Below are 17,218 nucleotides of genomic sequence, written 5' to 3'. Positions count from 1 at the left end.
ATATCATATCATTCACGAATATTTAGGTATGAGAAAGCTCTGTTCAAAGTGGGTGTCCCGCGCGCTCACTTTTGACCAAAAGCAGCGACGTGTTGATGATTCGGAGCAGTGTTTAAAGATGCTCGAGCGTAATAAACCCGAGTTTTTGTGTCGATATGTTACAATGGATGAAACATGGCTCCATCATTTCACTCCGAAGCGCAATCGACAGTCATCTGAGTGGTCTGCGCACGATGAACCCGCTCCAAAGCGTAGAAAACAGTCGGCTGGCAAGGTTATGGTGTCTGTATTTTGGGATACGCATGGAATAATTTTCATTGACTACCTCTAAAAAGGAAGGACCATCAACAGCGATTATTACATAGCATTGTTAGTATTACATTATTGGACGAAATCGCCGGAAAACGGCAGCATTTGAAGAAAATGGAAGTGCTGCTTTACCAGGGCAATGCACCATGTCACAAGTCAGTGAAAATGATAGCAAAAATCCATGAATTGGGCTTCGATTTTGCTTCCTCATTCACCGTATTCTTCAGATCTGGCCCCCAGCGACTATTTCCTGTTCTCAGATCTCAAAAGAATGCTCGCTAGGAAGAAATTTTCGTCGAATGAATTCTTAAGAGGTGATCGCTGAATCTGAGGCCTATTTTGAAGCAAAGGACAAATCGTACTACAAAAATTTTATCGAAAAGTTGGAGGGCCGTTACAATCAGTGTATCATACTTGAAGGGAATTTGTTGAATAAAAAAAAATTAATTTTGCCAAAAATAATGTGTTTTACTATGGTAGACCGGGGACTTTTGAATTGACCTGTTACGCTGAACTGTTGACGGTTAATATATAAGAAGTGGCATGGAACAATACTCGGCTACTAAAAAAGAAAACATCAGAGATAAACTACTCGAAAAGATTAGAGACCTATTATCAACAATCTACACTTTATTTTGCATGAAAAAATGGCAAAAAAGCTTCAGTAGATGCTAAAGTAGAAACTAGACTAAATCTGAAACAACTCAAACATGTAATTGATATTGTACAACTAAAATTGATTATTTCTTTTGGAAGGTGGTTAATAAAGTAAATATGAAAAAGAAATAAAACTAGCCGACTGGTATAAACGGAGGAGGAGGATGGACATAAAAATGGATGGACTGAATTGGATTACTTTCTATATACTTAGCCAATAACTTTTAACCACATCCTGTTGATGGACAATCGTATGACAATTTACTTATTACAAATTGATAAAAATATAGACTTAATAATTCAATCGTTTTAAAATAAATTATTAAAGACCTCCAGGAAAATATCAGTGCAAAAAAGGTGCTCTATTACGAGCAAATAACTGGTCAGTATTTAAAAAACCCTAGAAAGCATATAATAAAACTTATTATTGGCCGTTATTGGTCGTTGGAATTATAATCACCAGTTTAAAATTGAAGAAAATTTTGGTTGTATACATTAATACTTTACATTTTCCCTAATAGATATGCAAGCATCTAATATATAAATATATATAGATTTGATACCGTTTATTTATAAGCATGATTAAGATGACCCTTGAGGTACGCTCTGTATTAAAAAATTACGCAAAAACGCTTTTTTTCTTAAGACTTCCTCGAGATTACAAACTGTAAAATGTATGAAGAGGATTTTCGAAGCTGCAATTTTCCTAGGGTTGTTAATATTGCACGAGCTGTTAACCGCTAATTCCACGGCAAAAATACAATTTTAAGTAAGCGGATCAATACAGGGGCGGGTTGAATATTTAAAGATATCGCGATGTTTGTGTGCGCGGCCGAAACACGCGGCAAACGGGGCAGATTACCAGATTAAATGTACAATTTCGTTGCATTATACATGAGCTTTTAATTAATATATCCCGGCGGTGGATGTAATTTTATTATGCGTCGCGGATATTCATGTTCGAACTTGACAGAATCAAGCATTCGCTAATTATCCAATGCCTTTTTGTTCATTGCGCTGGAGGCGCTAGTTAAATAAAGGTTGATATATCGTCTTAAAAGATCGCAGTCAATTTCCTCACTATGGATAACACTAGATTACTAACAATTTGATCCTGAAATAAAATAGATTAAATAGTGTTTATGAACTCTGAACTTTGTTTTCGAAATAGGTTTTTATTCACCTGAATGGGTTAGCGTTAGCTTCTTCGGAGGACAGAGTGGAATTTGATCAGAAAATATCTACAAATTGATAATTCTTGAATCTATATATCGGATCTATAAATTAATTTAAGTATTTACAACACATGCTATTACTATGCATTAAATCGCATCAGTTGCATTTGTAACCAACTTCATGTTGAAGCCTCAGATAATTTTTTTTTCATGGCGTTGAAAATGTCTGAATTTGTACCTAGTAAAATGGATTTGTGGGAAGTTTTACTTTTTTACTTTAATTTCATTAATTCGATGTTTTAAAAATGGCGATTTTGACATCTAAGACGAGAAACTTCTGGAGAGCCAAACAAATTTGAACACGAGGATTTGAAGGCATTACTTCATGAAACCATCAATGGGAATGATCGACTACGTTGATGCGCTTGAGCCAAACACTACCGCACGATAGATTACAGAACTTTTTTGCAAAAATAACGCATCTGCAATGGTTTTAAAGAAGCACCATTAAATCCACTAAATTAAGCTACAAATTGATTCTGCATGTAGCTTGATTACCAGATTAAATCTCTCTCATTTTTGGTTCTTTTTAGATCTTGATCAAGTGCTTGGAAAACAATTTCAATTAAACAAGTCGAGGTATATTACAAGCCTGCCAAAAAATTACTATGTCATGCCATCCATAAACTGGCGGATTGCTGCAATATGTATGCTTCAGTTGAGGAAAATTATGATGAATACATATATTTTATACTCAATAAAAACACATCCAGTAACAACTACACTGCGTCTCAACTGCGTAAATAAATGGTACAAAATTAATCGACATCAAAATAAGATTATGAACAATAGATGGACATACAAATAATAGATATAGAAAGTATTTGCAAGCAATCAGATAACGAGCCATAGTAACAACAGAAAACCTGATCAGCTATTGGAGAAAATATGACAAATTAATTGAACAAGTCTTGAAAAACAGCTGATATTAAATCGCAAGATTCAAATATGACTAAGACATGACTAATCTAATCAAAAGAGCGTTCTATTCTATCATTAGTTAAATATTATAATGTTAAATTCTATTTAACACAAACTCGGAAATTATTTTTTTGAAGAGATCGTAATTGCAAAGAATATTAGCTAAGCCATATATAACCGTATATCAACAAGTTATGATACGTAGCTCTGAATTAACGACTACGACGGAGATAATATCTACAGAACATATGTAACGAAACTGGCAATGAATTGAATGCCAATACTCGAGTAAAGAATAAACATAAAGAGGACAAGAGTGATCACCCCACTACAAGTGAAATCAAAATCAAACTAAAGAATGTGATACTAATAAAGAATAATTTAGTATAGAGTTTAAAGTATCTTAGAGGAATAAAAAGTCAATGGCTGACGAACTGGAAATCTCGAGGTGTTTGGAGGAAGTTAGAATTCTTAGCTGATAACTAAAAAGCTCCAAACCTTTGAAATGTGATCAAACCAATATTTAAGTCATGAATGAGATGCACATTTATCAACAATTTCCAAATATAATTGTTTATAGGGAATTTAATATGTAGGATGTGTAACAAGAAACAATAACGACAAATAAAGAGGACAACATGAATGGATAATATCTAGAATTAACCTTATGTCAGAACACATTCTACACGCAGTGGAAAACAAAGAGAGATACAAACAGACAGTCACACGGAAGAAAGAAAAAGAAGAAAGAATAAACAAAATGAACCCATAAAAAACTTTAGTATTTTTAATAATACCACTATGTGTTCTACATCGATAAAAAGCTGAATTTACGTAGTAATTATAGTGTTTTTCTCCATTTCTTCCTAAGGAAATGAGCCTATTAAATTATCATTTTTGAGATGCTGTATGCTTTTCGGTATTATTGAATAGTAAGCAAATAAACTCTTATATTATTTGAAACGATATATCACAAATTACGCTAATTATTTTAGATTTATAAAGATTACCCATATCATAAAAACTTATCACAACTTATCGCTAGGCCCTCTCGTTCTGAAAATCATTTTACAATTTTGTAGACCTTATATTTAATACACTCTATATGAGAGCATTAGCAGTGTCATCCTCCCACGCAAGAAAAACATTACGATTCAATAAAGAGACATCGACGCATAGATCAAACGACACATTTTCCGGCCAAATCAGTAATTGCGACGCTTCAGATTTTTCTCTGAGGAGACAATGGTCCTAATAGATGCCATTTGTAGAAATGCACTTAATGATAACTTGGCATTACAGTAACCTCCGACCTCGGTGTCTTACGTGACTAGAAAATTTAAGGTGGGAATTATTTTGACGCAGGAATTGCTTCAACGTACCTGAGTTCAAAAATAAAATATAGGGAATATATATTTTGATATTTACTACTTAGGTAGTTAGATAGTACTACTTACTTATTATTCACTACTTAGATATGGATTAGATAATTGTTTAAGAATATAACTGAATAAATACTAGTGTTTGTTAACTACAGCCTTTATTGTTTAACATTATTTATTGAGAGCTTTTATTGTTATTACAAAATTTTCATATAGTATGTTGTAGGTATTAGCTCCATAAACTCCATCTTTTTATTAAATTAAGGTTAAACTCCACTGTCGGTATATGAAGTTTCCATTAGCGATATAATAATTTTGATTTATTTCCATAGCAAAATTTTTTTATCTACAATAAAACTCTCTCTTTATCAAACAAAGAGGTAATAGATTTCGAAGAGTGATGTGATGCTTGAATTTTGTGAGTTTATTTTATTTCCGCAAATTTACTGAATTATTTACTTCCAATAATTAGACTCTCTCTCACAGATGAATGTTACATAGTCTAGTTGAACATCACTTCCATCTTTATATTAATTAAAAAACCTAGACTCTTGCAAAATCTCAAATAAAATGTGTTGTTTGATTGAAATTGATACAATGAAAAATAAAAATTACGAGCACTACAATTTTTCCAAAAAAACACTTTTACTGCTGCAGAAAAATATTGTTTAAATAGCGTTATAAATATAAGTTTATTAATTTAAACAGTACATAATATAGTCTATACAGCAGCATATGTCTAATACTATCGAAAATAACCTACAAAATGTGTATTTTGTGAAAGGGAATTAAACAAAAAAACTATTATTTTAATTAAAAATATTTTATTTTACGGAAAGAAGAGGCGACTTGTTGAATGGCGATACAAAGCGACACTGAGGGTTCTTAACTATTAGAAAACAGACCAACCCGCCTCACTCGTTCATCATTCAAGTAGTTTTAAAACAGATGTCCGGATAGTTAGGACCGTATTACATAACATGAATATGTTTTTGTAATAAATATTATGTTTGTTAAATTGTGGCAATTTGTATTATTTGGTGCTGTGTAATTCTACTATGGAGTACTGCTAGCAAAACTAATAATAAGTTAGCATTCAATGGTTCCAAAACACTGTGTTTCCTGCCATTGTTAATGTTTCATATTCATATCGATTCTTCATATTCGATTGTAATTCAAAGAGTTAGTAATAACTACGTCGAAAGAGTACAGTATACCCCAATGTATTTACAAATCATCTAAATGTTATGGTGGTATTGCATATACTAAAACATTTACTACCAGTCGATGTAGTTAATGGTCATATATATATATATATATATATATATATATATATATATATATATATATATATATATATATATATATATATATACTCTAGAATAATATTTAGAACAAGATTCTTTACATAGGAAACACTTCATGTCAGGTATATAATAATCATAAATACTTATTGCCTACTAGACAGATTAAGGTAGGGTAAGTTAGGGTATTGGCATAAAAATATATTATAAATTACCCCTTCCAATTTTTTAAAACAGTGCTTTGAGTATCGCGTAAACTTATTTCGGTTAGTGTAACAAAAGTTTGGTGATTAATTTGATAGAAAAAGTCGATTTCGGCACTGTCGAAGCGGTGAAAATATGACACCCGGAAAAGGTGTTTTTCGGATGGCGGTCGGTTTTTCTCCGTTCGAAAATTGCTTAAATGGAATTTGCGGTGTCTGAAAGTTTTATCGGAACGTCTAAAGCGATTAGGTGTAGCAATGGCCGCGAGTCCGCCTCGGAAAAGTTCGAAAGTAGATTTGGACAGAAACGAGATAACTCCATGTAAGGCAAACCGCGTTAGGATTATTGAATTTACGACCAGATGGCAAATACTCAGAAAAATATTGGGTAATGTTGATTTTTCACGTTGTACATAAAAATTATTTTCACTCTAATTAACTCTTTGAAATAGCAAAAATCGGAATGATTTGCCTGACTAAAAATATATTAATTCTTCTTCTACTTTCTGTTCCAATTAAAAATCTATTTGTCATACTTTAGATTATTTTTGGTTATAACGGTATTTTACATTTAGAAATAATACTGGTGAATTTTTGCTATCAGTCGAATCTATTAGGTGATTGTATATACTTTGATCAGCGATATCTTCTGGCAAAAAATGTGACGTATTAAAATAAACAACTATTAAGCAACCTAACCTAACTGTGAAATTCTATGATATTTCTCTGCGTAGAACAGTTTTTCAAATAGTTTAAAATTTATTCATTAAACGAGAAAGGAGGAGGTTCTATGTTTGGCTGTATATTTTTTAAATGTAGGTTCGCCGATTTCTCCGCCAATTGTGGGCCGTTTTTCAAAATTTTCTTTCCGAAAGAGTGAACTTCCGAGATGATCCCATTGGAAGCAAATTTGGATCTGATTGGGGAATGGGAGGAAATTGAGGGAAACGCTCAAATTTCAAATGGACCTAAAAGTTTTCACATATTTTTTATCTAAAACAATCAGATATAGTCGTTCAGTGCAAAAGCCAATTCGTTTGCTTTTTAAGCACTATTTATAGCATATAAGACCACGTACAAATCATTGTAGACAACTGCTTCTATAGTGTAATGGTTAAAGCGTTTAGCTCCCAAACAGAGGTTGCGATTTCAATTCCCGGCGGCGACAATATTTTTTTGTTGTTGTTTAGTTGAAACATTTGTCAAATTACCTAGGTTAGGTAGCGGATCCTGAAGCCTGATGTGTGACTTATTTTCAGTCATTGTTTCTTTATTCCTATATTTTCGAAGTTGTAATATTTAATAATATAACTGCGTAATTTATTGTCATCAATTCAATGTCATCTTTTCCCTTGACAACACTCGGCTAAGAGTTGCTAAGTATACACTGTCGAAGTTTGAATGCGAAGTTCTTCCACATCTAGTCTAATCACCAGAAGTAGCGCCTTCAGATTTCTACTTGTTCATATTGATGCAGCATCGCTTGTCTTAATCCATCGGCACCGAAAGGATAGCAGCGAAAAATTGCGAAGAAATATCAAATACAATGTCATCTTTTCCCTTGATAACACTCGGCCAAGTGTTGCTAAGTATACACTGTCAAAATTTGAATGCGAAGTTCTTCCACATCTAGTCTAATCACCAGACATAGCGCTTTCAGATTACTACTTGTTCATATTGATGCAACATCGCTTGTCTTGATCGCTGCCATACCAATATCGTTACGTAGGCACGGTATCGGGATGTTGCCAGAAATATGGGAAGAAGTATATGGAAATGATGGAAAATACTCTGATGAATATATGTTCGCCCTTTAAAGTAAAAAATGATTAGTATACATGCAAAAACCTAACATACTAAAATTCAAAATTTTAGTTATAATTCAATTGTTAATCGGGTATCTGTTGAGGCTATGTGTAAATTAATGCTATAAAATTGTGTTATCATATCATGATATATATGTAGCCTTTACTTTGATTAACATATATTTAATAATGCATGAGCATTTAGCCCTCAAAGATGGATCATTCTCTACTTTGAACATCATTCAGTATTCATGAATAATTGCTTTATATATAGGGGTATGAATATCTTTAATAATAGTATATTTTATAGTTATTATTGAGTGTATTTAATAATTGTCTAATTTATATCATTAACTACTACAATTAAATTTTATTACAGATACTAGTTACTCATACCATCCAGCTATACATGATGACACATTCGTTAGAAGAAAGCAAAGGAGGAATAGAACAACATTTACTCTCCAACAGGTAATATTTACATGTGTTTATATTTTCTAGTCAACTAATTTTATATTTGTTGTAGCTTGAAGAACTAGAAAGCGCATTTGCTCAAACTCATTACCCTGATGTTTTCACTCGTGAAGATCTAGCGATGAAGATCAATTTAACCGAAGCTAGAGTACAAGTAAGTGATACATTATATTAGTTATAAAACATAAGTGTAGGAATTAGTTAGTATTTAATTATTGGCTTTTGAATTGGAGCCGCGTTTATTAACTGAATATATTGACTTGATCTTGATCAAGTCGATCTGATTGATCAGCTCTTACGAACACTACTTTTTTATGCATGGTAGAGTAATTAAAAAATAGGGGAGATGCCAAACAGTCTTATAATACTATATAACTGTAACACTAGTCCGTGTGTTTGTTGATATTATTGTGGTGTTAAAAATATGAATACTCTCTTGATGTTGTGTCTTAATGTAGCCTCGTAGAAACCCCAACCTTCATTAATTTAAATCTTTTGGCCATTTTTGAGCCAAACCTTTTCTGGATCGAGTCTTCATATCCAGACATCGTTGATGTTTTTTATTCTTGAATGAATCTAGTTTTCATTTGAATCTTCCACACTTATAGGGGACCCTTTACCTGTTAATTTAATTGTGATGTATTTCTTCAATAGCCCTCTAATGCGATTTGTTCATTGAAGAAACGGGATGGCTGCTAGTGAAATTTTTTCAGTCATGTGTTCCCTTATTTTACTTTTGATAGTATGTAAGCTTTGGATCTTATTGCTCATTTGGGAGGTCCTATTATTCATATTCAAGCAGTATCAATTTTCGGGAATCTGAAGTGATTAAGTTCATTCTCTGATATTTCTGAATTAGTTTTGTTTTACAGATGATTGCGTCAGTTGTACAGCATGAAACAATGGAATTTCTCTTTAAAATCTATTTCCCATAAAAGAGCTTTTATTAAGTATGTATTTTAGTACATTTTAATAAACTTTATCACATTATCAAATATGTCCGATCTTGTGTATAATAAAAATAATATGGTAGTAATTACTGCCAGAAGACGGATATCTGTTCAAAGTTGTTAGGGCGTTTTAAAAGGGGTGATTTTATTAAAAGTAAAAACATCTTGTAAGATCCCCATACAATTAACATAAATTTTTTAATTCACTGTATGAATTTGCTGTGCAGTGTATGAAAAGGGTATAATTTGACCCTAAAATAAAACTATATTTACTAATACTGGATATTATTATGGTATATTAATGCAATAAAAAAGACTAAGATATAAAAATCTCAATAATTTTATTTCAAATAAACTATTAATTTTGAGCAAAAATACCTATAGATCCAACACCTAATAATATTTTAAGATTTAATTTTCCTGTTAGTATTGGTAGAGAAAATAATGTTTGTTCTGTTTATGCTCTATATTTATGAAAAATATACAATATTAATATTATACCCTTGAGTAATTTTAGAAAGATGAATGCGAATACTTCAGTCTACAAAATAAATAAAAAATAATTATACAAGACTGTTGTGTACAATAAAACGAATTGTTTAATAACTGAAGAGCTTGCGTCGCAAAAACGAAACAAACGACATAAGAATAAAGCGAGTGGACGTTTGAGGAGGGTGTGAGGCGTGACGAGAGTAATTGTGTCCAGAGAGGCTCATTAACCCGCACTAATTGCTGTTGCAATCTAATACAGGGCCCAGTGAGAACACCTTGCGATAGCCTCGGGGGCATAGCGAGCCAACATTTCCCGGAGAGATGGGATATTTACGAGATTTGTTGGGTTTCGCGTGCCTGAGGGCATTTTTTCCTTGTTAATTATTTTCCTCGCTTTTGATCATAAATTGAATTCCGCATTGGTCTCTAATTATTTCATTTGAATATACTCAATTAACTAACACAATAAATTATTTAATTTAGGATTTATCATATATGACATATTTTGTATTTGTATAGCACATAATTCCTGTTAAGGTTGACAGCAACAGGATTTAGTTTTTATTATGTATTATTTTGCTGAAGGATGAGCAACACATATTTTGTCCATATCGATAAAAACGTATTTCAAAAGCGCTCTTTAGATATACTCAGTAACAATTTATTGAACTTATTTAGTAAATAATAAACTTGATTAAAAAACGTCCATTTCGATAGGGAAGAAGATTGCTGTCGATATATATATATATATATATATATATATTATAGTATTGAGAAAGAAGAATAAATCGTTATACATTATACCACTCGATTTATTGGATAGACAGTGAATCATAGGAGGGAACTTTTAAATGAAATGTCATATGTTGAATTTTATTTATTAAAACATAATTACTTAATAACTTATTCCAATCGATGTTACATATTTATCTAAGCAGTATATCCATGTTATAAAGATATTTGAAAATGAAGTTTGATAGAGTGATGTGTACTTTTTCCAAAGTAAAAATCGAATGCTGTAAGAAAGCCTAGTAAAATATGGTAGTAGCTAACGATACGCAGTGCTTCGCAAGCAGGTTGCACTTCGTAATCGTAATCTATCAGTAGATCGTGAGTACTAACTGAAGAATGTAAGAGTGGTTAATTTTTAGAGGGGAATATAGATTTAGATTTTTTAAAACTTTTTTCAACGTTCCTTTCTTTTCAATTTGTTTTCGTCTAACAAGTCATAGTCCACTAAATCAATATTTTTTAACATGGAAAGGGGTGCAATGTGTGAGGTACTCTGTATTGTCAGTATTCTTCTTGTAAGTAACTATATATCTATGATCATTGGTAAACAAGTTGGTGAAGCTATAATTCTATGTTCACTATTATACATTATATTACTTTCATTACATTATAGAACTTTTATCAAACTAGTGATGCTACTAGGTGATTAAGAAACATCATTTGGATATATTTTAATCTAATTAACAAAGAATTAGGTTTAATTCATAACACATGTATTTATATATTTTATTATTATACAGCTAATTAATATGGCTAATTATATTCTACCAAATCTTAACATCGTCTGAAAACTTAATTCGATGGATCAAATTTTCACAAAAAAATTCGTTTCGAAAAATAAACATAACCAATAATTAAAGCTAAATGGAAAGAGAAATAATACGATGTTTGGATATCATCCGAGTTGTTTTAATATTTGAGAAGTAGCAGTATTTTTAATGAGTTTAAAAATTTTTTAATGCTTTTTCTCTAATTGAATATTTTAATTGGTTGATATTAATTACTTTACAAATTACAAATGGTGAAGATTAATAGAATATATAGAAAACCTGTCATGACTACTGATTTTTAATATTAGTTAAATTTTCCTTGATTGTATCTTGATTTAATATATAGTAATCTATAAAAATTATTACTTATGTTATTGAATCAATGTGTACATTATATAATAAAATTAAATATAGTTATAAAAGTATGATTTCCTACAAGGGAATTAAAGTTAATTCAACACTTCATTATTTTCATTAAAATGGGAATTCAGGGCAAATATTTATAACAGGATTTGATTATTAAAACTTAAGTTTCTTTAATTTAGTTGTCAGTTGTTTCATTATTTTGGTAAACAGTCTTACTTTGCTTACTGAGCTTGTTGTCATATTGATTTCATTGTCTGGTAGTGAAATTACACCAGGTGTACCGAAAGGTCATTACCAGATTATTTATCATTTAGGCGATTTATTAATATCATCTAAAAAAAACCGTTTGTCCTTTGAGAAAAACTACTAAACGAGCCAATTCTTAGCGAAGTGTTGTTCTACAAGAACGTGTGCCATTGATACTTTAATAGCTGCTAATTAATAGTCCTACGGGGCAAGGTTTGGAGAATATAGCGTGTGCGATAATATGTCCCATCCGAGTGCTGTCAGTGCTTCCTTGGTTGGTTGATTTATGAGATGATTCATTATCGTGCTGTAAAATCACTTTACCCTATCTTGGGCCCAACACATGGTTCAAATTGATCATTTATTATCGGTAGCCAGGTTTCAATAGTTTGTAGTACACCACGCCAAACCAAACATAGATCATTGTCTTGCGATCAAAACGATTTTGCCTTTGAGTCAATTCTCCAGGTGATTATTATATATATGACCCATAATTTTTGCCGTTCAAAGTTTTCAAAATAAATTAACTTTTCTATTTATCGATTCGATGTAGAAATTACTTCAATTATACCTTTGAAGCTGCATTTGATTGACGGTTTTTGGATTTTCTATTTGCCTGTCCTTCAATTGATATGACTTCCATCTTCCCACCTTTCGGATTTTTCGCATTGCTCTTACCAGCAAACGATGATTTTCAGCAGCTTTTTTTCTTTTAATTATATAAGAAAAGTAATGCGTGCAATTTTAATTGCAAATGCTCGTTTTCAGACACAAAATTTGACTTTTTCAAAGAGGTAGAAATCTATGAAGGTGTTACTTTTGAAAAGTATAATATATATAGCTTTGAAGCTTGATGTCAGTAGAATAAAATAACATATGTGCCAAATTATTATATTTCATATCTGAGCATAGCCACATGACTTTCCACATGACACACCGGGTAATGACTTTCCGGTACACCTGATATATTCTTATAAAAAATAGGTCAATATGCTGCACTAAGTATATACAAAGTTTTAAGCAAGTTACCCTTTTTATAATTTAAAAACATGAAGGTTCTAAATTTAACATAATTTGGAATAGTAATGCTAATATAATCTTATGCAGAATTAATTAGTATAAGAAGGGACTTTAATAATAATCGATTCTAAGGATTATTGTCGATCAAAGCACCAAACAATCGACGAACGAATATCGCAAACAATCGCCAAACAAAACGCCTACTCGATCCTTTCACGCACAAAACTGTAGGGTGTGAACCGGCCTGATATAAACTAATAGAATAAGCACCCTCCTTTCAGACAATGGTCGCCGAGTGTCGCTGCCTGCGCTCTCGTTAGCCGCTCGTTAGAGACAAATGAGAATCGCACCGCGGCCTGCTGCGTGCATTCGCTCCTGGTCGGAGGGTGCCCCTTAATTAAGCCCTTATTTATATACGCGTACCAGGGATTGGCTTTCTCTGATTGTCGAGTCGGAAAATTTGTTGTTGTTTGATTTGAACCGGCGACGAAATTGGGTGTTAAATGCGATTAGTTCGGTAATGATCAGGCTAGAAATTGCTTCTGCCACCGATAATTGACAAGTGGATGAAATTGAAAGGGAAAGATTAGAGAAATGATAGTTTTGCGGTAAATCAATTACTTTAATAGTTATGTGGCGACTTCATTTCTGTATTAAGGTGATTTCTATCTTAGTAATCGCATTTCATTTCTATTTATACGAATTACAAGACTGGGTAAAATGGTTTCTTATTTTAAAAAATTCAACCGCTGTTAATCTTTTCCATTTAACTTGAACATGCTCCTAAGGATATACGCCGCTGTGGAAGACACTTGCTTGTCATTATGGATTCGATTATTAAAGTAATTAGATGATTGATGGTGGCGGCTATGTGTGACTCATGTTTGTCTTCGGTCTTATGGCTCAAATTTATACAGTTCGTAGAATTAAATGAAATGTCTTCATAAAATATTAACTTTCTATTAAAATTTTAATCTTTCTTTTTTTAAATTTTTCAGACAACATGCGGATATTGAGTTTTGAAAATTTTTAATCTTTTGAAACAATGAAATATGGATCGGTTATTTTTGATTTAATTCTTCCAGTTAAAATGCTGCTCGGCCATGTTATAATCCCGTAAGGAACAAGTGTTAGTCAAATTTCCATTTAATTTTTTATGGTTTTCGCAACGTGTGATAGAACGTTCTTATGTTCTTTCTCTCTTGATCATTCAGTGTATTATATTTATATCCGTAATGTTGATTTCAGCACATAACAAAATCGTTAATAGCTGACGATTATAATATTGTTGACATTTTACGATTTAAGTGAAAGTGAAGCTTTAGATCAGATAATTGTATATTGTCGGTGGTGCCGTCTTATGTGGAATACAAGAGGCAAAAAAATAAAATACTACATTAATTTAAAACTAAATCAAACTACTATCGACTGCTTTATACAAGGACTAGATATAGATGTAATTACGCAAACATCAATTGGAGAAGAACTGCAAAAGCGACTTGTTTATCATTAATGTTAAACCTATTCAGCTTATTAAAACTTAACACACATAATAAATATATTGGAATATTTATAATGTCAGATTTTCAATTTGTATTTGATTTGTATAATATTCTTGGCTTGAATTAGATATAATTTCTTGAGGAGGTAAATAAGTCTTGTGGAAATCAAACTGATAACCTTAAACAAAATTGTAATCCTTAATAATAAGTTTCGGTCTTTTAAGTAGGAGTATTTCGAATTATTTTAGAAACAATATCATCTTTTATATTTTTGATACATGAATATCAAGTTATATAACTAATATGAAACCATAAAATTTTAAAATATATGTATGGAAATTTGTTCATAAGTTTTCTCCTTAACTGGATAAAATATCCGGTCCTTCTCTAATTTATTTAGTTCCTGATACTATTTCTTATTTAGAACATAAGACAATGAAATTGTTTCATGTCAATGGAAAAGGAGTACATTACCGGATATTTAACGCAAAATTAATTAAATCTAAAAAATAAAGTAGAAAAATGTATGGTGTACCATATGGTTATGACTAGTATTTACTTGACAAAAAAAAAACAAAAATTACAATTGAAAATTAGTAATAAGCGCTTAGTTATAATAGTTAGTTTCTTTCTTGATTTTTTTATATTTGGAAGTACTACACATTAGGTGTCAATCCAATCAAATGCTTATATATAATATATTTAATTATTGTGTTTGTTACTATATATTACTATATGTATTATCTGAACTTAAATATTTTTAACACTTTTAGATTGAATGTGGACAGAAATTAACTTTTGATCATTTGGTGAATGAACAAAAGAGAAACTGTAATGGAGCAAAATGCCAGAACCAGACGGAACTATTATTCCTATCATACTTCATTAAAATATTTTTACACGCCCTATTCACGTAAATCAAAAATAAATCAAAACCCTATGTACGCCATAAATCAAAAGTACATAATAAACATAGTAGAAGAAGCTTGAAAGCCTGCCAGGTTGGTTGGTGTTGGTATTGAGATAAAATATTGCAGATAATGCTAATCAGAGTCAAAACCAAATCAAGGAGATTGAATGATCTTACAGACATAGCGTTGTAGAAAGAGAAATCAATATTTCTTGATAAGAAATTACCTTGCTGAAGTAATAGACCATTTTCTTAATAATTTTTTGGTTATTAAAATAATTTTACCATTAGGGAAGCCAACCAATTCGTTATGTTTAAGGCACCACTTAATTATTAAAATCAATTCGTGAAGTAAACTAAGACAAATGCATGGTTTGCAAAATAATCTGACCAGTTGTTTACCAAAGGTAGCAAAAATACAATAGATCATATATATATATATATATATATATATATATATATATATATATATATATATATATGATGAACGTATAAAATTTGTGTAAAACATTTTACGATGATTTGACGACCACGAAAGATCTTGTCCCAATTCTGGTCATCTATAATATTAAATAAAGTTGCCTTTCGCAATTTTGTAAATATTTCCTTGCGCAAACATTTACATCATGACAAATTCACTGCTTATATGAAAATATACGCTCACCGTTAACGAAAGAGATGTTTTCGATATCAAACATAATTCGGTTTTATTTCTTTTTTAAAGCTCCAAATATAAATTTATCATGAGGTGGAAAGCAAAAGAAGATAAATGGCGCTGGAGATAACCGGCGGAAAAATACAAGCAATAAAAACGGGGGGGATTATTTGAATAGACATGCGTTTTTGTGTGGCAAGTATATATGGCTAAATAAGAAGGGGAGTGGCATCTCGAAGAAGGCCGAATATTAGGGTGTTTATATATACGTGTATATAGATCTATATGTTGTATTTATATAGAAAAAATCAAGACTTTAAACATAATATAAAATATCCGTTTTTACTAATATACTTAATTCTAGTTAAAATAATTTATCTTATTAGGTGGTTGCATGTATTCTGACCATTTTTATACTACTTGTACTTGTATTTAAAAAAGTATTTATTCAAAGAACTTGGTCGACCATTCCATCATTTTCAACCTTTACAACTTTTTTCATCTTTCATGACAACATGGCGATACCGTGTCCAGCGATCAGCAATCCAATCATCGATCCATTTCCACACTTTCTAATATCTATCGATCTAAAAAAGTGGTAAACAAAAGACGTTGTGTTTGGGTGCGCTAGATTTTCCCATTAGACCGATATAATTGGTTTAACCAACGCTCTCCTCAACGTCCCCAACGCTTTAGCATTTTTTAGAAACTATCAACACAGACCAAGATTTCTTAACGACAGCCGAGGATAAACACCCTCCAACAGTTGCGTGTCCCTAGAAATTCCAAAACAATAAGCTAATCAACCACGTTTAGAATTCCAAGAAAAAAACCATGAAATAGATTAACAACCAACTTACACAACAAATATAGAGAAAACAGAAATATCTGGACAAAAAAGTAAATAATAACATTTTGTATAGATGAAAGTCAATTTATAAAATAAGGTTATGTACGGGTTAAAATTAGACTTCAAAATATAGACCGATTTATTTAAGGATATTAAACAATTTGGGTAGGTTTTAAGGCAAGAACATCCTTCAATAATTCAGGTAAGCCGTGAATTCTTCTAATAGTTAATAAATTTACGCATTTCACCAAAACATGGGAGCTTGATAATCGTTCCTTATAATTGCTATACAGAGGTCTCTCTGTTCGATTTATTAGGAAGGAATGGGTGAATTGGCAGTCACCAATCAATAACCTATTTAATTTAATTTGAATA

The 17,218-nt window shown here is 31.3% G+C and overlaps 1 protein-coding gene across 2 annotated transcripts in view; it reads left to right on the top strand.

Moving 5' to 3' along the window:
- Nucleotides 1-17,218, top strand: part of Drgx (Dorsal root ganglia homeobox) — a 130,825-nt gene that overhangs the window by 24,350 nt on the left and 89,257 nt on the right. For both annotated transcript variants that reach the window (XM_076408734.1, XM_076408727.1), the window contains exons 3-4: nucleotides 8,196-8,287; nucleotides 8,343-8,444. In XM_076408734.1, coding sequence (XP_076264849.1) covers nucleotides 8,196-8,287; nucleotides 8,343-8,444 — 194 coding nt within the window. The remainder of the gene's footprint in view (nucleotides 1-8,195; nucleotides 8,288-8,342; nucleotides 8,445-17,218) is intronic.

This window comes from Rhynchophorus ferrugineus, unplaced genomic scaffold, assembly GCF_030347505.1.
Source record: "Rhynchophorus ferrugineus isolate W39M unplaced genomic scaffold, kcgeb_rfMv2 rfM1, whole genome shotgun sequence".
Lineage (NCBI taxonomy): Eukaryota > Metazoa > Arthropoda > Insecta > Coleoptera > Curculionidae > Rhynchophorus > Rhynchophorus ferrugineus.
Note: the sequence above shows the minus strand (reverse complement) of the source record. Positions and strands in the feature narration are given on the sequence as shown.